Raw genomic sequence first — 21,340 nt, forward strand, 5'->3', positions numbered from 1 at the left:
GCCTGCTTCCCAAATCTGACCCACAGTTTCTTGCTCCACCATGTAGAATGCCCCATGATCGTGGCAATGTAGCTGGGTTTTTCTGAGGCTGTGACCAAGGTATGTATCCCACTGGACAAGATCATCGTTTTGAACAAAATACCTAAAACATCACTTGGGAGGAATGCATTTCAATGGGACCATATAGAAATGGTCCCATTGAAATACAGTTCTGCACAGCAGCTCAGGAAATGCCACCGCCTTCCACTCTCCAACCATCAATTCATGACATAGACATATCACAGCCAGAGGGGGGATAAGAAAAAGGGAACTGAAAAGGACATTTGTTACCGAATGGATTCCACTCTACTCACCTGTAAAGCTGGTATGCTGTAATGTACCGGGAGACTGGGAGTTTGGGGCAAGTTGTTGGAATGATGTATCTTCTCGGCGCCCTCCCCTTGGGCCAACATCTGCATTCTGGGCTTTGGGCTTTGGGTGAAATGATATCGTTGGAGTTTCCCAGGTGAGACATAGCCTCTCGGGCCTGCATGACAAATAAGACAACTCACGGTCAAGCTGAGTTCTTCCCATCCAGGATAGCTCTCTCCTTTTGTTAAACAGCTAGTATGGGTGGATTACAGTGGAAGGCATGAAAGGGCTTCAGCATCGTTGGGAAAGTTTGTATCGAAATTATGTTTTGTATTGAAAGGGATGAGCAGAAAGGCAGAATGTGGGGGGTGAGGAAGGATGTGTGGGTTGTACCAGTAGATGGAATGGGAGAACAGAGTGGGAGAAATAGGAGCACAAGCACAGGAAGTGGTGTATATATGGTGTATAAGTGATGTACAAGTGATGTTTTAAATCTGTATAAATCTCTGCAATGCTGCTAGATTTTATCCTGGTCGTGCTTCTGTATTGTGATTTTATATTGTGGTTTGTTTTATACCTTGAATTGCACTTTATTGTTTTAGTTTTTGTGAACCGCCCAAACAGCTTCAGCTATGGGTGGTATAGAAATGCAATAAATAAATAAAGAATAGAGGGAATGATGAAGACGGAAAAATGCAAATAAATAAACAAAGAATGATGGAGACAGAGAAAGGTGTAAAAATGTCTGGGAAGGAAGGATTTTGGAAGCAATAGGAAAAAATGCAGTGGAGAGGAGTTTAACTTGGAAAAGACAACGAAAGAAGAACAGAGTGGATGGGCAGGAGAACATGTGCATGAACAGACAGGAGGGCAGGAAGAGAAGCAGCATTTAGAAAAATATCAAAAGGAAGGGAAGAAAGAAAAAGGGAAGTATACTATTCTCTGGCCCTGCTCTGTACAAGGGGCAGGAAGCTTGCAGGCCAGGCAGTTACCCATCCTTTCAGTACCTTCCTGCCAGGAGCCACACCCCTCTCTGTCTGGACAAGCCTGGCCATCCTGTTTTCCAGCCACCATGGTACAACTGCAGCCTGCCTGCTGGGTCAGGACAGCGCCCTGTGCTTGCTTCCTTCCTCCTGCTGGTCTTTTGCAATAATTTATGCATTCTGCAGCACCCACAAAGCAGGCTGCGGGCTTCCACGATAACAGCTACCCCATGCCTCCTCTCATGTCATTTTAGGGTTTGAGTTTGCCATTTTAGGGAGTAATCAAATCAAGTCCCCATTTGACTGAAATCCCTTGAAGTTCAGCACTGAAAGCTGCTACATAGAGCAAGGTATGCAAGATTGCATTCGCCAGCAAATTGGTATTCAGAGTCACACTGCCTCTGATGCTGGAGATAAGACATGGCCATTGTGACTGGTAACCACTGGCAGCTGTACTCTGCATGAACGCGCAAGGCTGTAGGAAGTTCACACTTCAGCTGCAACTGGGTATTACTTCCACTGCTTAGGGTTAACCTAAGTGACCAAACACTTACCAAGTCCACAGCCATGCTGTGCACGTGTTTTGAATATGTGCAGTGCCTTAACGCCCAAGGTGATCACACTCTCTGAAAACTCCCATGGATCTGGTCAGAAGGGCTTATCTGATGTCAAAGAAAAGGTTAGTTGGTGGTGATAACTGTTACAGTACCTCCAGCGTCCACCAGCCATCGGTTAGCGTTGCCCTTGGTGTCCTGGCCATGCAACAGAGCCACAATCTGCCCCTTCTGCAGGGTCAAGTCCATATCTTTGCTGCCGCTGACGTTGCTGGTCACCTGGTACAGCTTTTCTGGGCTATGTTTGCTCACAAGCAAAAGGACCTTCCTCTCCTCTGCAGGGCTAAGGGGCTATGGGAAAGGCACAAAGAAAAATGGGTCAGGAACATCTTCCTTCAGTAGACTGTACACTGCTATGCTGGTGTGCTGGAAAATGAGTCAACATAAGCAGGATATGGCCACATCTGGACTAAAATGCCCTAGAATATTTATTTATTTATTATCGCATTTATAACCCACCTTTTTTCCTCCAAAGAACCCAAGGCGACATACATAATCCTCCTCCTCTCCATTTTATCCTCACAACAACAACCCTGTAACGTAGGTTGGGTTGAGAGTCTGTGAGTGGCCCAAAGTCCCCCAGTGGGTTTCCATGGCTGAGTGGGGACTAGAACCCAGATCTCCCAACTCCCAGTCCAACACTTTAGCCACTACACCACACTGGCAAGACAATCCTGCAAGTCAAACAGACTGTGAATATTAAACTACAGGAATCGCAGAGGACATGGACATCTTTGGGGGTAAAAAAGGACACATTCTGTTGCAGAACTGGGCAGGGGAAAGAATATGCACTGGGGAAAGGGGGAAGGAAATTATGTACACCTGCTTCTGTTACTATCAGCCCCACTCCATCCACAGAGAAAATCAACTGGGGATGGCCACAGAATCAGTGCTAAGTCTTTTTCAAATGAGTTTATTGATCTAATGTAAAACACTCTGAGAGCCTCACCTGCTGAAGAGTGGGGTAAACATGTCTTAAATAAATAAATAAGTTTTTAAAAGCACAATAATAAATGCCCAGTTGTTGCTCATACATGGCTGGAGATATAAACAGCTTTCCTCAGAGATAGTCTACAAAGTTTAAACTAAATGATTGACCATTTGCTGCCCTGTAAAGGTAGCCCAAAATCTCCTGCTCAAGCATTTTTGCCCCATCCTGCCTAATGTTACGGCTGGCCCTGATTTTTGCTTTGGGATTATCACACTTCCCAGCACTACATTATCAACAGGAGTCTCCAGCTGTTTTGCCCTCAAGGTAGGACATCTGTTGTGAGTGCTGCAAGGAATATATGCAAGCGTCATGCAAGCGTCATGGAGACCTATTGGATAACATCCATAACATCACTGGGGATGAACGACTTCCCACTTCCACGCCCAGGCCAACTATCCATGTCTCAACCAGAGATCATGCAGCTGGGGAGGAGGTTGTGGTGGTGGTGGTAGTGATGATGGTGGCTCAGCAGGAGCAACACACCCTCTAGTTCAGCCTTCCCCAACCTGACACCCTCTAAACATGTTGGACTGCAATTCCCATCACCCCTAGATAGCAATAGGCCTGCTGACTGGGGGTGTTGGGAGCTGTAGTTGACCCAATCTGGAATGTACTATCTTGGGGAAGGCTGCTCTAACTTTTCCCAAGAGCATCATACCTGCACAACAGAGCTTTGCAAAGTAGTTTCAAAGTTCTTGTGGAAGGAGCCAAGCTGATCTTCAGCCCTGCTTAAAGTATCCCTCACCATCTTCCAAAAATCAGTGGCAGGGAGGTACCCATGTGGCAGCTGTAAAGAGGAACCCTAGGATTAAATGGAGCTTTTTGGAAAGCAGGCAGAAAACATTTAAAAACACACACACACACACAATAGAAGATAAAGATTAGACATCCATATCAAACAGATTTTATGCGGACATTTATGCGAGTGATTTTCAAGCATAGGAAGAGCTTGTTGCAGGTTTACAATATAGATCAAGATCCATTGTGTGCTGTATAAGGCTTCCCTGATCATTAGCTTGCATTTCCCCTGCTCTTGCTTTGGTTAAATTGTTGGAATAGGGACAGAGATGAATTATATGCCTTTTGTGAAAAAAGGAAGTGTGGGAAGAAATTAATCTCTTGCTGCCCTTGGGTCTGCTAGAGAAGACCTGCTGTCTGAGTTGTCCATGGAAGGTTTATAAACTGATGCTTGGTGTGGAGGAGGATAGAGAGGATTTTTCCTCCCTGTCCCAAAGAACGCAGGGCTTCAGCATCACACCCTTAAGGAAATACGTCTTCACACACTGCAACATTAATTTATGGAATGCACTGCCGCAAGGTGTGCCGAGGGCCTAAATGACTTTTAAAGGTGGGGGAGTCAAATTTCTGGTAATTGGGTCATCAATGACTAGCAGCTGTGATAATTATATTGAACCTCCATGTTCAGAGGCAATTGTATGGCCCTGAACATCTGTTACTCTGGAACAAGGGGGAGGGGGTTGGTTGGTTGTGCCTTCATGTCCTGCTTGTAGCTGTCCTAGAAACATCTGGTTTGCCATTGTGACAAACAGGATGATGAACTAGAAGAACCGGCATGTAGGTTAGGGGTGGGCAACTTTGGAGGATTTGGGAGCCAAAATTTGCACACACACCCCGGATCCCACTGGGGGGGGGGGGGAGGGCGCATACACCACTATCTAGTAAAATGGTAAGATTTTCTGGTGCACAGAGCTGCCCTATCCTGGTGGTGGGACCCTTGCTATGGAACAGCCTTTAGGCTGGGAGATGCTAAGAATTATGGTCCAACACATCTGGAGGGCGTCCAGCTGGAGAAGGCTGCTATGGAATAACCTAAGCTAGGTTCCTTCCTTATACATTTTCAGCTGACAGTAAAAAGAGTTTTTGTCCTCTGTAGTTTTGCTTGTTGGTTTTAGTGGTTTTGTGAGTTTAGAGGTGGAGCATGGGTTAAAGTTAGTTTTATTGATTGTTTATATTCGTGCCTTGCCTTAAGTATACAATGGGAATGCAAGTAAGATATTTCAGAAATCAATCAATAAAGTATGTGCAACTGTAGCTTGTGAGAAAGGAAGTAGAAAGCCTACCCTATTATGTCTGGGTAAAAGGCAACAAGCCCAGAGTAGGTGAAGGGCATTGAAAAGACGGGCGTTGGGAAGAAAGGATCATATGAGGATCTGAAACCCTAAAGGGGAACTGGAGGAAAGCAACATTTGGAAAGCTTTTGGGGGATTTGGAACAATCTTTTTGCCGGTTGGATGACTCACTGCTCAAGCAGAATTCTGAAAGCACTGAAGCTCATGTTTCTGGTCAGGCAGAAAGAACTGAACCCTCTTCAAAACGAGGGCCAATGGAGCTTCACAGACAGAAAGGGAAGAATAGTTTCATCTCATTATTAAGTAATAGCAAAATCCACCCAGGGTAAGGAAGAATGGGCAAGTTTTAACTATGGTTCAATCTGTTCCCTCTCTTCAGTGAGACTTTTCTTTGAGGGGTGGGAGAAGATGAAGCAGATTTGGATGCAGGCAGCACCTGGTGAAATTCTGCAGGAGCCCTACCCTCTTTTGTATGTGATCACTCCAGTATAGCTAGAGTGACCAGATACAGAAGAGGGCAGAGCTCCTGTCCTCTTTTCCATATGGTCAGCCTAGAGTATGACCAGGCAGAACCCAAGAACTATCTTGAATAGCCACGATAGCTACACAAAGCACTCGGTTTCTTCCAGTGGTGGTGTGTTCATAAGCCTGAATGGTGATGTAGCTACTAACGACTGGCTCTAGGAACAATAAAAATAAGCCCACATAATCATCCCCATCAGTGGTGGCTCCAGGTTTTTGAGGGCCCTTGGGCAAGACACCCTCAACAGGCCTTCTTACTGCCATTGTCACCAGCTATTGCTCCTCATCCTCTTTCTCATCATGGCTACCTCTTGCTTGCTTGCTTGCCAGGAAGAGAGACAGTGAGAAAGTTGACAATGGCATCTGCTCCTCCTCCTTCTCTCCTCCTCCACCACCATGGCCTGGACTAGAGGGAGAGGATGGTGAAGAAGCAGGTTGCAATTATTAAGAGATGGGGCCACACCAGGGGGTTCTTGTTCATGAGCTCTGGCTGGAAACTGAACCTTCGGAGGGTGCCCAACCAAGCCTACTCTTGAGGCTCGTCCATTCCTGTCCTTTACCTGGACAATCTCCCCTTCTGCCTCCTGGAGAGCTTTCTTTGCCAAATCCCGCTGAAGAGCCACAAAAGAATGCAGAATATGTCCTAGCCATTGCAGGGCCACATGGTTGAATATAGGGAGCTCAGACACAAGCAAGGAGTTCATGGCCAGATAGGTATTCATGGCAGCCTCCTCTTCATAGGTCACACTGCCTGTTTCGTTCCTCTTCTCTTCAAATTCCTCATAGTCCAGCTGCTTGTCCAAGCGCTTCTTGATCAGTTTTTGAGGCCCTTTCAGAGTCTCTGCCAAGTTGCACAGTGGAAGGTACACCAGGTGTTCCAGCCGTTCCTTCTGTAAAGAGGCAAAATCAACGACATTTCTGAAATCTTGGTCTCCTGTGCCCTATCGGTTCTACAGCAGATCAAAAGCCTTTGGGGCTGTAGCTCACTGGCTTCTGCTCCCTGCTTGTGCCTCAAAAATAGGGAAATACTCATTTCCAGGAACTAGGAGGGGATCTACACTAGTATATGAAACGTTGTCTTTACAGTCATTGAACGTTTTGTTTTTGAACGATTTAAAACGTAGCAGTTTTTAAAACGTTTACTTACTTTTCTCTTTCCATGGGAATGCATTCCTTTTGGCCACACTAAGAAAAGAAATCCATTTGTTCTCCCCCCACCCTCAGCTGCCAATTTCCCCTCCCACTTCCTCTCCTCTCCAAGAATCCCCCACTTACAAACGATCCTGCAGCCTCTCAAAAGTGAAACTAAAAGTGGCTTCAAAAAGAGGCTTGAAAGAAAAAAACGGCTCCAACTTTGGGCGTGGAAATTACATAAACATGCCCCCAGGAATGCGATTGGCTAATTAAGAACTACAGGAAACCCATTTAATACGATGAAATCGGCCACATCATAACAAATAGAACGACTTACTTCAGAGAAGTTCAAAATAAAAACCGGAGAACAGACAACAATAAAACATCACAAACTGAACATCATGTGGCGAAATACTACCAAACGCACACTTAAAAACGGTAAGACTTGACTAGTGTAGATCTAACATAGGTCTGTACAATACAAGATCAGCCACTGAATTCCCCTACTCAGAAACCCACTTGTTAGGCAACATGAACAGCCCAACTCGAAGAATGTCTGTTCTTAACAATAATTTATAGTGACCCTGTTCAGACAACACTCTAAGCCCTAGGTAATTGGTTCCATTGTTGTGCTGCTCTTAGGAAACTTTCTGACTTTTATACACCTGTACTGGGGCCACCAAGATAGACATATCATGAGGTGGGGACAGAGCACAGCTCTCGTAATGGTTTCTGGGAGCTGTAGTGGTGGGCCTTCTAATGGGTGCCCACGGGTGTCATAGCCTCAACATGGCTACCAGCAACAGCTAGGAATTGGCTGCCCAGGGCTGTGTGTCTTGCAAGGTATGCTGGGATGAAGGACGGGGCAGTTGGAGGACTACCGGGATGAGCAGAGGGGTATATGGTTAGGGTGTGGTTAAGGGTGTGGTTCCATGGTCATGAGGCAGCAAAAACACGTTGACCAAAGTGTTGTCTGTCTGAACGGTGTCAACGTAACAGCAGTGTTTTACAGCAATGCACATAGTGAGTCAGAAGACAGTCAAAGCAAAACTTCAGTGCTGTAGTATCAAGCAGATGTTGATGAAGAAGTATAAGAATGGTTTGTGTATATCAAAAGACTAGGAGGTAGGCAGCCACCAAATGTGCTACTTCAAGATGGAAAAGGCCTGAGGCAGGGGCCCAAGGCAAGTCAATGTCACTTTCCCCTCTGATTTGGTCTTTTCTTAGCCCAGTTGTAATTAGAAACAAAATACTACTTACAAACTCAGGAAAGACGGTGCTATGGAGTCTTCCTGCAAGGTGGCGATATTGTTGGGATGTCCCTGCTCCTATGTCCAGCTCATTCTCATGTGGTTTAGAACTGAGGAACGCCTAAAAAGTAAAGAAATAGACATAATAACATTTTTTTTAAAAAATGACTTTGTTGAGAACATACCTAGGCCAGATCTGCTCCGGTAACTAGAGCTGGATCAGATTCTCTTGAATACTCAGAAAAGCCAAGCGGGAACAGTGTCACTTGAGAATGAATTGGCAGGCTCATAAATGCTCCATCGCTGTTTATTATTTATACAAGCAATGTTTCTCGAGATCTGTTTAAATGGGTCCCTGGTGAAGGCAGACCGTTTAAATCAGGCAAAGGAAAAAGCAATGGGAGGAAAAGGGGGAAGGGAAGGAGAGTGGGGAATTAAATTTTAATTAACTGGCCAGTTTGTATCTTGCCTCTCCAAAACTCAAGGCAGCTCACAGGATAAATTGACTAATAACATAATAGTGTGAGAGAGAAGCAGGAAGTGAAAGTACTGCTTTCTATAGCCAGAGTTCCATGATGGAATTTCCTTCAGAATACACTTGGGTGCTCTCATCCTCAGGTACCGAAATTATTGTCTTCTCTTGCCGCCTGCTAAATTGCCCTTATCACTTACTGCTGTCAGCCTGATTGCCTACCAATGAAAACTTTCTGCAACCTATTGCTGGGTCCGAATGCATAGAATTTGGGAAGCAGTGATTTGTGATCAGAGATCAACACTCTGCCTACTGTCCAGCTAACTTAAGAATCGAAAGAACTTCTCCGTTTCAGATTTCAATCTGGCTCTACTTCAAAAGCCTATCCTGAATAGAGAATCAGTGGAACACCATATTACATGGGGCCCTTAGCATGAGGTCAGAGGCAATGGTTATTTTAGTTACTGCTATAAAGAGTTACTTGTTCAAAGAGAGTTCTGAGATGTGGGCTAAGAAGGAACAGTGATATGACCCAAAAAACAAACAAACCAAAAAACCATTCAGGAGAAATTATGCAGTGAAATTCTACCCAACTACCCAGCTTTATTTTGCTAAATTATTTCACCAATTCAACAGTACATTTACTTGCAGGGCCGGCGCTGCCATAGAGGCAGCTCAGGCGGCAGCCTAGAGCGCCAAGCAAAGGAGGGCGCCGAACGGCACACCCGGAAGCTGCTCACCTAGAGCGGCTTCCGGGCGCGCTGTTCCAAAGCTGCCGCCCCGGTTTCAGTACGGCACATCTGCCTAGGGCGCAAAATAGTCTGGCGCTGGCCCTGTTTACTTGGGAGTAAATTCCACTGAACTCAATGAGGCTTACTGCTGACTAGACATGCATAGAATTGCATTATTAGTCCTCAATTCTCCCCTCTTCCCCACCCCACAAAGACCCTGTTCAGATGACACACTAGGCCACAGTGGTTAAGCATTTTGAGCTAAACATGGCTTAACCATGGTGGCTGTATAACTATGGTTTAAACACACTCATTAACCATTTGCTGCAAAAGGGTTAGCGGCCTAATCATGTCTTAGTGCATCTTTGGGGTTATTGTGAAAATTTGAAAAGAAAATCCAAATGTAAAAATAACTTTTCCTAATATATCAGGTTTCAAAATAGAACTGCAAGTCATGGCAGACTCTGACTTTATATCTATCTATATATTAACACACTTGCTTCAATCATTGCCCTTTCTTTGGTGGGGTATTTAACACAGCGCCCCTCAAATAAAATTAAATGAGCTGCTGGAAGCAAGCTCAACCATCTCTGTGTTTTTCAGCATATATTCAACTGCTGTCCACTATAATAGCAACCCTCAGTGGGTGACAAAGAAAGCAGCCATTTTTTATGCTGGCAGCCATTTTTAATTTCCCAACATTCAAAAAGCAACTCAGAATAGGACTTTCTGGGGAAAACAAAATGGTGGTTGCTCCAATTCTTTCCCACAAAATAATTTTGCCTTGCCTCTGAAATGAAGCCAAAACAAAACAGTTGATTTCAAAGTGAGTGAAACAGCTAAGCCCCTCCAGATGTTCAGCTACATTTGGCTGTGCTGCCTGGGGCTGATGGGAGTTGTAGGCCACAAGTTTCCCACCCCAGAGCCAAGAAAAAGTTCTTCAATTCGGTACAGACCTAGTGTATATCCTAGGCTGACAAGGAAAAGGGCTTTGTGTAAGAGCTTCTTTAAACGAGCGTTTTATAACATGCTCGTGTCTGGCTACTCATGGATGTTCATAGTTCATTAGATGATGCTGTCAGCCTTCCACTCCATTCCCTAGTTTACCTCAGAACTGACTAACTTTTCTGAGATATTTCGTATTTGTCAGGTTTTCCTGCCTTGGACAGGCAAAGTTGTGCTATAAAGCACTCACTAGAGGGTGCTGTCCCATTGAATTGTATGGGCCACATGGTCACTGTTCACTTCCTCGTGCAATTACAGCTCACTGCAAATGTGGAAGAGAAGCAGAGCCATTGGAAAGGGAACGCAATTTTCCCCGTCTGATGGAACTCAAAGATCAGAATCAGTGGAAAGAGTGAAAGAGGAAGGATTTGTTTCATCACTCTAAACTCCATCAGGGGAAGCAGGCTGGGACAGTCCTGCTGCCTTTGTCTACATGTGGGTGGAATTTTAGCTTTTTGCTTGTAACCTGTGTGGATGTATGAGGCGAAGCAGATGATAACGCTGTGGTGAACACACACCAAACAATGCATTCAGAGGTCTGTTCATTTCCGACCTTGGTTCATATCATCCCAAACTACTGCTTTGAACATGAACCATCATGTCCAAAGCTATATGGCATCACTTGCACAAAAATGTGGACTTGAGTATGATGTATGACACAGAAATTCATCCTTACAGAGCGTATGTTATTGAGGGTGCTTCCAGACAGAGGGCTCCTAGCACTACCAATTAGACGACTTTGTGCAGCTGACCTGCCTTTTTCTCCTTAACAGGTTTTATTTCTCTATTAATGAAAAAGATGGAAGCAGCGGCAAGAAAACACGGGAGAGTCACAAGTACAAGACAATGTTGCCTGGACCCCCATAAACATTTGTGAACGAGGCACAGCATCAGTTGGGTGCTCCGATCAGTCGCCCTTGATTATCACAGGAGGCAATTATCTTGCCAGAAGTATTGCTGCAGACACCTTCTAGCATCCCCCTGAGGAAGGCCTTTGAAAAGATTCAGGCCGAAACGCGTCAGGCTTTGAAATAAAACATCTTTTCCATCCTGAGAACTCATTTCTCCCTTTCTTCTGATCTGACTTGGATGCTCTCCCCCTTTTGGTTTTTTGCTCTGTTCTAGCAAGAGAGACACATGTGCAGCAGCAGCTTCAGGGCATGTGTTGGATCCTGAATTCCTGGATCCTGAACTGCAAGTGCAGACAGGATGTGGGTGCATATTCAGGTGCAAGTCATCCAGTGTGGCTCCTATTTATAGTAGATGGTGTGGACAGGGATGCCGTCTTTCCAGTGTAATACAGGTGGAAATTGCATCCTCAACCACAACCATTGTTGTGGATGACAATATCTGGATTGAGGCCTGAATCGACCAGCTGCCTGTAAACCACAGAAAGATGGCATAACTTACATTTTGCAAGCGTATATTTCTCAATCACCATGAAATATTTGAAAGTTTCTTGCACATGATGAGTTCATGTGTTAGAGCCAAACTAGACTTTATCTGAAATGTCTGTTCATGCCTGAACCTTCTCTTGTCTTCCTGGAATCTCCTGGCGGTTTTTAGCTGAAGCAGACACATGATGTCGTGTCATCATATTCAGTATTTTCCCACTCCCTGTGCGACTTCATTGACTGTTGTTGCAGGCAGGTGGGTGGGAAGGGAAATTTGGACTATAGTGCTGTTATGATGCGTCTGTTTTAGTCCAGGAGATGTAGTGGAGAGATGTGGTTTGGCAGAAGCTATACATTTCAGGTAACATATAATTTGACACTTACTGCATGTACCATGTGACTCACCCTGTATTAAATAAACCCCCTCATGCTTTGGGGTGCTGCTCCATCTCATGATAATTCAGGACTCATCCTCAGAATATTTTAGGAAAGCATTTTAGAGGCTTCTTTTTCTTTCTTTTTTCTTCTTTTCTTTTTTGAGTCAAATCTCACCAGCCCATTGGTCATTTCTTTTATTTTTCTCTAAACCCACTACAATTTGTCAAAATTACCCCAGTTGAAAGTTGAGGAACTCTCAGTAAACGGTTGCTCAATGTTGCAAAACAGGATTGCCATAAACATATCTAAAAATAATTCCCATGCAACAGGGCCATCAACCAATTCTGAAATATATATTGTTTTGCCTTTCAAGTTAAAGATTTAAATAAAGATTTTTATAGAATATTTCATGCAACTTAGTCATAAATACTCCCTACAAGCTTAAAATTTGATGAGCAATGGGACTCACTAAAGGCTTATTGAAACTCTGATAGCTGCAGGCCGTACGGATACCTTCCCCATATCTATGGGAGTGGGAAAACATGGTGCTCTGGCTTCTGCGGCTTTAATGAGGGCTGAACGAATGTGTGATACTTGAGATTGCCAGGATTTTCCAGATATCGTCTCACCGCTTATCTCATGCTTGATTCCCGTTCGCATTTGCAGTTGCTGCTTGCTTTGCGCAAATGAGAAACTCCCCAAATTTGCGCACACTCCCTCCCATAGGCTAAAGTGGGGACAGATAAATGAAAGTACTTCTTTCCACCATGTGTAATTAATTTATGGGATTGGCTGCCACCAGCTAAGGTGGCTCTAAAAAAGGAAGACAATGAAAGGTCTATCAAGGGTAATTGGAAACCTCTGGATTAGATGGACTTTTGGCCTGATCCAGCAAGGCTCTTCTTACAGTCATGCTATAGAGATGGGGGTGCAAGTAAAGTAGGTCCCCCAGTACCTCCTCATCTGTATGATGCTCTTGCCCCATAAAATGGCAGCTTTCTAGTTCAGGTCCATGTGTCACTTTCGTCTGAGGGTGTTGAACCCCACTAAGCTCAAGAGACACCTTCTACTGGTAGGTGGAGCCAAAATACCAAAAATACCAGCATAATTTTTTTTTAGCTTAAAGTTGTTCCTGCCAGCCAGTAACTGAGCCTTAGGAGAGGCATTTCAACCTTTTAGAACAGGAGAAACCTGCACAAACACCAGGAAACCACAAAACAGTTCATGGTTGGGGAAAAGGGTGTGCATCCATCTGTGGAATCCCAGTAGGTCGGATTGGGACCCCAAGCAGGCTGGATTTGGCTTGCAGACCTAATGTATGCACTCCTGCTTTTACAAAGGGTAACCACATTGCATAGTGGCACGTACAGACTCTGCCACACACACCTGTTTCCCTGATCTGCTGTGCAAAATAGTCTGGATTAACGCAGTTGCTATGCAGCTTGCAAAATCAGAGCTAATGAGCCAGGGCAGCTGCGTTCTAACTAAAAGTTTAAAACCCTCTATGCAGTGGACATAGCTCCAGTCATGATCGCCAAGTTCTTTCTGATCAGTTCCTGAAACATCTCCAGAGACAACGATGGGTTGTCAAAATACACTGCTCAGGCTTCCACTCTCGTTCTGCGAACTAGCTTCAGCATGAGATAAAGGATTACCTCTAAATTGCTCAGGAAAGACACCACATTCTCTTTCAGATCAGTTACAGCTGATGCCAACCATTGGAACTTTTCTTCCAGTGCATCAAACTCCTTGTCCTCTGTCTAAAAGAGAGAGAGAGATAGAGAGAGAGAGAGATAATTCTAGTTTTGACAGGAATGATTCAGCTATTGGCTCATAAGCAGTAAAGGGTTAGCTTTGAGTTATAGGATGATAAGAAAGAAGATAAGTCACTTAAAGCCCCATCACATCTAGGTCGAAACGCGCGGCTCCCATCCCTTCTCAGTCATTGCTCTGATAGCACTTCCTGAAAACAGAAAGTAACAAAGCCCATTCATTTTGGTAGGAGAGAGCAGTAACCGGACTTATTCTGTGTGTGTGTGTGTGTGTGTGTGTGTGTGTGTGTGTGTGTGTGTGTGTTGCAGCACAACAAAGGTCAGAAGGGGCAGTAGACGTGTGAGAGGCAGAAGATGTCATGTGAGCAATCTGTGAGTGCCCAGTAACGAGCGTGCAGTAAAACGCTCGTCGGATGGAGCTTTGAATGTGCTTGCATGGCAGCAAGCTGTAGTGGATAGTGATGTCTGGGCATATCAATCATTGCTTTAAATATATATTGCAAACAATCAATGATGATGACGACAATGGTGATGATACGTTACACAAAACACAAAACAAACACCTGCCACTTTGGGAAGCTTCCAGGAAATTAAATTTAATCCCTGACATATGCACACCCTAGATCAACCTTCCCAATGTGCTGTCCTCCTGATGTTTTGCACTACAGCTCCCACCAGCCACTGGCGACTTGGTGAATTGTCAGGGACGATGGGAGTTGTATTTCATATATCATGTTAGGAAAGGCTGCCCTAGATTAAAAGAAAACTAAATACTGTGTAAACAGGACTTGCTATGTACGTTCGTCTTCTGCATCTCTGAAATGCTGTGATGCCTAACTGGTATCATTTCTTTCACTTTCAGACATAATCCCCCATTTTCACCGCTCTAAAGAAACACAGGAAAGTGCGCTTAAAAAGAAGAAGCTAAACTGGGGGATCACAACATTGTCTACAGAACTCATAAACAACCATGCGTAAGGAATCACAGGGGTACAGTAAATGCCTTGTGCAGAAAAGCTTTTGTGTGAACAGCTATAGCAGGATATTGAAACTACAGTAACTTCAGTAGGAAGGGCTCATCCCACTGGCTTTGTTCCAGTTCCTGCATTTTTTTTTCAGGGTTCTTCCCATTTATTTCCACACTTTCACATAGACCTGGGTCTGTTGCCCTTACACTGCTAGCTGGAAGTAAAGGATCATTACTTAAAACTCGGATCACCAGGTCAATTACTCAAAGCCCAGTCTTAAGTAGGATCATAATGCTTCAGTGTCTGGAAAACAAGAACAGTGTTGAGCTTGATACCCCAACAGGGGTGTGATGAGGACAGAAAAATGCTCTGCATGCTTACAGTACCGCATAGATGACTAGCGTTGACATTTCATATGAAAAAAACCTCCCTGACCAGGTCACGAGTTGGTGTTGTTATGTGATCTCCTCAGTGAGGATGTCATGATCCCAAAATTGATTGCATGAGCTCAGAGAGGCTAAAATGTGATCGCTTATGGCCATCTATGAAGCAACCTGCAGTCACCAGTGAGTTCAGCCTGGTGGGATGAGAACTATGGGTGGTATGTGGATACCTGGCGAACCCTTTGCCAAAAGTAGTCAGCCTCTCTGTTAGAATGTGTATCCTCCCCACACCCTCCCTCGCCACTCTAGCACACTCCCGGGCATTCCACATAGATACTGATAGCAGAGGAGGGGAAAAGAATATGGTGAGAACATAAGAAGAGCCATCAGCCCAAAGGTCCACTTAGTCCAGCATCCTGCTCACACAGTGGCCACAAGCAGGCCATGGGTGCCATAGCAACCTCCTGACCATGTTCCCCATATTAATCATCTTCATCATCATTGATTGTATACACAGTCATATCTCCTCTGATACTGGAGGTAATATATAACCATCATACCTAGTAGCCACTGATTGCTTTCTCCTCTAGGAATTTATCTAACCCCCTTTTAAAGCTATCCAAGTAAGCAGCCACCACCAGTACATCTTACGAAAGTGAATTCGATACTTTCGCTATGTGAAGAAAAATCTCCCTTTAATCTGTCTTGAATCTCTCACCATTCAGCTTCTATTTTCTCCACTCCACACATAATTTTGTATTATAAATCCCTATACTCACCATTTTTTCTAAGATAGATAGTCCAAGATGCTGTAACCTTACAAGGCTTGGGACCACAATACCTGATGGAACACCTCTCCCAACATAAACCTACTCATACACTACGCTCAACTTCTAAGGTCCTCCTCCAAGTGCCTACTTCGAGGGAAGCTTGGAGGATGGCAACAAGGGAGAGGCCTTTTCAGTGGTGGCCCCCCAATTATGGAATCATCTCCCTGATGAGGCTCACCTGGCGTCAACATTGTTATCTTTTCAGCGCCAGGTCAAGTCTTTTCTCTTCTCCCAGGCAGTTAACAACATATGCTGAGTTTTTAACTGACCCCAGAATAGTTGTTTTAAATGGATATTGTCATTGTTATGCTTTTGTTGGTTTAAAATTTTTGTATATTTGTTTTTAATACTCACTGTTCTTAACCTTTGTAAACCATTCAGGGAGCTTTAGCTATAGGGTGGTATATAAATGAAATAAATAAATAAATAAATAAACAAACAAACAAATAAATAAATAAATAAATAAATAATAGAAGAGTTGCTCCAGCTGCTTGATTGTTTTGGTTGCCCTTTTCTGCACCTTTTCCAACTCTAAAATGTCCTTTTTCAGGTGTGGTAATCAGAAACATACATAGCATTCCAGGTGCGGTACTCACCTTAGCTGCAATTCCAGCCTCATGCATAAAGAGGCGGCTCAGTCGCGTGGTCTTCTTGGCAATGGAGTGTGCGTTGAGGCGGGCCAAGCGTTCCCGCAGGGTCAGGTACCCGGCCTTGTTGTATTTATTTGCTGTTCTCAGAAACATAGATTAGAAGAAGGGAAAGGAAGGACAGCAGAAAAGGAACACATTATATAAGGCAAGAAAGACTGTCCTGGGCATTTGGCAATACAATGCATTGACCCAAAACAAAAAGAAAAAGGAGTTATTTGTGGGGTATCACCGTGATGGAGAAATGCCTTATTTTGATTCATTCTGATACACCAACAATCTATAATGTAAAACTGGGCCCAAGACTGCCATGAGAGGAAGCTAGTTTAGTAACCTTCTAGGAGGCACCAATATACCCTCAGGGGGCTGTCTCATGACTATTGTCTCTTCAAACACGATAGTATACGCACACACACACCAAGTTGGATCCAGATTTAGTCATACTTACGTACAGTCACTGGAATAATTAGGAGTTAAGTTAGACATGACTATCTTAAATCCCATTTATTTCTAAATATGAATAAATCTGGACCACGTCCACCTGACAAGACCACACATTTATAAGGGGCAAGCTCTGTCCTGGTGGATATTTATTTCCTGCCCCTTTTGCTTTTAATAAGGGGGAAACTTCAAAGCTAACTTCAGTATTGGCTGGTCCTAATACTGACACTAAATCTCATCCCTCAGACCTGATTAGCCAACAGTGCAAAAGCATAGTCGTGCATTCAAAGGCACCGTCTCTTTTCAAGATGGACGTCCCCAATACGTTTGCATATATGTCAGATGTCACCTGTCAGCAGTTAATGCTGTCCATTGTGGTTCAGATCCAGATCCATTTGTGAATCTTAGGCTGTTTTTTCTGAACTGACCAGAGACCTTTGGCTATTGAGTGATATAAAAACGTAATAAATAAATAAAAATGTCTAAGTCTTATGTGCTGGCTCAGCAAACTCAGTTCAGAACTGGTGTTAGAAGTGGGTATTTTTTAATCTGTTGTTGTTGTTGTTGTTGTAGATGTCCTGTGAAGAGACAGCAAGCATACCACACAGTGGCTACAGCAGGAAAAATAGCTCCATGTGGCCGAAACCAACTGCACAATACTAAGCTACTGGAGTTCCATACCAGAAGGAGCCCAGAGAGCATGTTTTTCCCTCACCTACTTCCTTGTGCCTTTTGTACTCGTTGATATTGGTGTTGATGTCTGTCATAGCTCTGGCTGTAGCTTGAAGGGCTTCATAGGCACTGTCAGTGTTGGGAGTGTTTTCCAAAATCTTCTGCAGCAGCAGTGGGTATTTTGTGATCCGTTGCACTGGCATCACCAGGAAGAAGCTCAGGTCTGAAGCAGCTGTGTGAGGTCTGTCCAAGAGACACAGAATTATATCAAAATTTAAGAGAACTTCAGAACTGGACTTTTCCCAACTGGAGGAGCAACTACTGAGTGTTCTCCAATAGACAGGCAGGCTCCATGTGGCCGTGTTGCCTGCCAAAAATGGTACCATACTCTAAGCTCCATCACACTGGGGGAAACACGCTCCCTACCATCGCTTCTCCGCCCGTTTTTGTTCCTCAGTTACTACCTCTTTTCAAAAGAGGAAGTACACAAGGAGCATGAGGCCCATTGAGTCCACTGTTCTAATGGCGCTGCTTCTCTTGCACACAGGAAAGAGCAGCAATTCTGTATTTAAAAATACATCGGACTTAATGAAGGGTTTTTTTTTGTCATGCAAGGAAGGCCAGAAGGGGCGGAAGACGTGCGAGAGGCAGACAACATCATGTGAGGGACCTGAGCAAACTCTGTGAATGCCCAGTTGAGCATGCAATCAAATGCTCGTTGGATGGAGCTTACAAATGGATCTCTTCAGAAAGAGTACTAATAGAGATGGCAGAAAACTTTGCTGACATTTTTTATTTGAAATTTTGCCACTTACAAATCCGCTTTGGACTGGGCTTCAGACTTTGGTTTTGATCTGAAATAAATCCAGATCATGACTTTTGAGGCCACCTGGTCCTAGTGCATTGTCATTGTATCACTGTCTGGTGCATCAAAGCCTGGTGCATCACCTAGTCCACCAGCCTATTGCAACAATGGCCAGCCAGATGCCTCTAGGGATCCCATGAGTAGAGCACAAAGACAATAGCTTTCTCCTGTTCTTACTCTCTAGCAGCTGATATTCAGTGACATGCAGCCCCTGAATATGGAGGTTCTGTGACTGATAGCCTTATCCCCCATGAATCTGTCTAATCCCCTTTTAAAGTCATCTAAGCCAATGGCCATCACAACTTATGGCAGTGAATTCCATACAAAGAAGTACAGGAGGACGGCTCAGTTCTTGACAAGGAAGGCCACATCAGGGGCTGACCACTGGAATGGTGCTGTACTTGCATGGCACATCATGGGTTACCAGAAATCAAGGGACCCACACTGGGAAGATTGGATTTATTTATTTTTGTAAATTTATGAGTCGCTTCCCCCCCACACACACACACAAAGCAACTTACAGTTAAAACTTGCAACAGTTTTAAAGCATTAGAAACAATAGAAATGCCGTTCCAATAACAGAAATTGAAAGCAGAAGAGAACCTTAAACATAGGGCTCCATCACACCTACTTTTTTTTTTCCTGGTTTGCCTCCGCAATTTCAACCTACATTTCATTAGGAGGTCAAGCTAATGGTCCCTTTCACGTGTGTTTGTGGTATCACCATTGTATCGGTGAAATCTCCTTTCACTTGTTTGCCTTCCCACTCCACCCCGCCCCTTCTCCTCCCCCCTCCAGTCCATTGGTTCTTGTTGTTCAACTGAGTCAGCACAAGCCCATTCATTCAACACAGCGTGCTGGAGGAGAACCTCCCCGCCCTCCTCTTTCATCAGCAAGTCCTCCCTTCAAAGCACAAGCTCCCAACAAAGGACATAGCACAAGGACGGCAATACACGGGGGTGGAAGGGCACTTTAATCCCGCATGAAGGAAATAAACCAGACTTTCCCTGCTCTAGGAAAACACAAAAAACGGAGGGGAAGAGGCGGGGACTGCAGAACAGGCATGACACTATGTGAGTGCCGTGCTGCAAAATGCAAACCAGGCATGACGAGAGTGTGATAAAATGCTGGTGTGATGGAGCCCAAAGACTGCAGAGCTAAGAGATTTAAAATACTAAAAAAAAAAGCCATATGGAACAACAACAAAAGTTTTAGCAACAGCCTGCTTAAAACTGAAGAAAGAAGGAGCCAGCTAAACTTCCTTTGGGATGAAGTATCACAACCAGGGTGCTGTCACAAAGAAGGAGCTATCTAGTGTTCCCACCAATTAACTTCTCTTGGTGGATGGACACACAGAAGGGCATTCAAAGAAGATCTTAAACTATGGGCAGGTTCATATGGAAGGAGGCAATCTTTCAGATATCCCATCTGAAGCCCATCTTTGTACAATGAATTCACACACTGCTCTTTTCTATGATACTTTTTTCTTTCTTTTTTGGTGAACTTCCTCCAAATTCAGAGCTTAACTGGTATGCACCATGTTCCACTGAAGTGTGCAGACACTAGCAGATTTATGCTCTCTGGTTTGGGCATCGTGTTCCTTGCTCCTTTGGAACAGAGAACTGTCACCTCTCACAGCCGTGCTCAGTCACTCAGATAACTGTCTCAGCCAGCTGAAGTGATGGAGTGACCCAAAGGACACAGACGCTGCCAGCCACTGACTGATGCCCTTGCCTCATTACACACAGTGTCATGTTTGTTTAGCTAACAAACTCACTCTGGGATTGATTCTTCTCTCACAGATGGAGAGAGGGAGTAACAGGGCTCGGACTAGGAGCCTGCAGCAGAGTCAATGAGCAGGTACCACAGCATGGTTGACAATCTTTTTTTAGCCACATCCAGAAATACACTGAAGAGTAGGCTGAAAAGCAGAAACTTCTACATCCAGGCGGGCTCAATTCTTTATGCATTTAGATTCACCATCTGCAGTGACCCAGCTAAAAGCTTTGCCAGCAACAGAAGCAGAAGCACGAGGAGTAAGTATACATTGCTAAGGGCAAGTAGACAGTCATTCACCAACCTACTTCTGTTCCTGCATTGCAGCAATCTATGCCTGTAAGCAATTTAAACTGCCCCAATCAGAGTGCTTCAGAAAGATAACAATACTTCAAAGGAAACAGCCATAAAACCAATAGAAGAAATAATCACTAAATATTAAAGTCCACATCAGCTACCCATGTCTCCTTAAATCCAAACATCTGGCACAAAGTATCTAAGGTTAAAATCCTACGCACCCATACCTGGGAGTAAATCCCTTTAAATGCAGTGGGACCTACTTCCAAGTAGACAACCATGAAATCAAGCTGTACACACCTGAAGAGTACAGGGGCTCAGCCATTTAGAATTTTATAGCCAAAAAGTCACTCAATGAAAGTAATTGTAGATCTTAAACCTATAATGCAAAATATATTTTGATACAATACAGTGTATTGCATGTTCCAATATTCGATAAAATATTTCCATTACCAGAAATATGATTTACCCTGGGTTGGATCCAGATTTAGATATGTAGAAGTGCACTAGTGGAACTGGACTCCACACATCCCGGCAGCCCCTCCAGCTCCCTGAAAATGCTGCACAGAGGGCGCAAGGGGGGGTGGGGAGATCCCCAAAAGTCCAGCAGAGGCATCTTCTGTGAATGGAAAATACTGGATCCAACCCTCTGTATTCTACTTCTCCTAAACCAACTCGATAGGTTTAATTTAAGCCTCTGATTTGATTTGCAAATAAAGTTAAATTGAGTCGAGATGCTTTCAGATGAGGCTTTTACTGCACCATCATCCTGCT

General features: G+C 44.2%; 1 protein-coding gene across 2 annotated transcripts in view; it reads right to left on the reverse strand.

Moving 5' to 3' along the window:
* ARHGEF37 (Rho guanine nucleotide exchange factor 37) overlaps positions 1-21,340 on the reverse strand; it is a 64,002-nt gene that overhangs the window by 4,299 nt on the left and 38,363 nt on the right. For both annotated transcript variants that reach the window (XM_063120590.1, XM_063120589.1), the window contains exons 5-12: positions 17,672-17,871; positions 16,465-16,595; positions 13,571-13,675; positions 7,946-8,056; positions 6,112-6,441; positions 3,598-3,726; positions 2,044-2,239; positions 354-526 (exon numbers count right to left, since the gene is read on the reverse strand). In XM_063120590.1, the coding sequence (XP_062976660.1) occupies positions 354-526; positions 2,044-2,239; positions 3,598-3,726; positions 6,112-6,441; positions 7,946-8,056; positions 13,571-13,675; positions 16,465-16,595; positions 17,672-17,871 (1,375 nt within the window). The remainder of the gene's footprint in view (positions 1-353; positions 527-2,043; positions 2,240-3,597; positions 3,727-6,111; positions 6,442-7,945; positions 8,057-13,570; positions 13,676-16,464; positions 16,596-17,671; positions 17,872-21,340) is intronic.

This window comes from Elgaria multicarinata, chromosome 3 (assembly GCF_023053635.1).
Source record: "Elgaria multicarinata webbii isolate HBS135686 ecotype San Diego chromosome 3, rElgMul1.1.pri, whole genome shotgun sequence".
Taxonomy (NCBI): domain Eukaryota; kingdom Metazoa; phylum Chordata; class Lepidosauria; order Squamata; family Anguidae; genus Elgaria; species Elgaria multicarinata.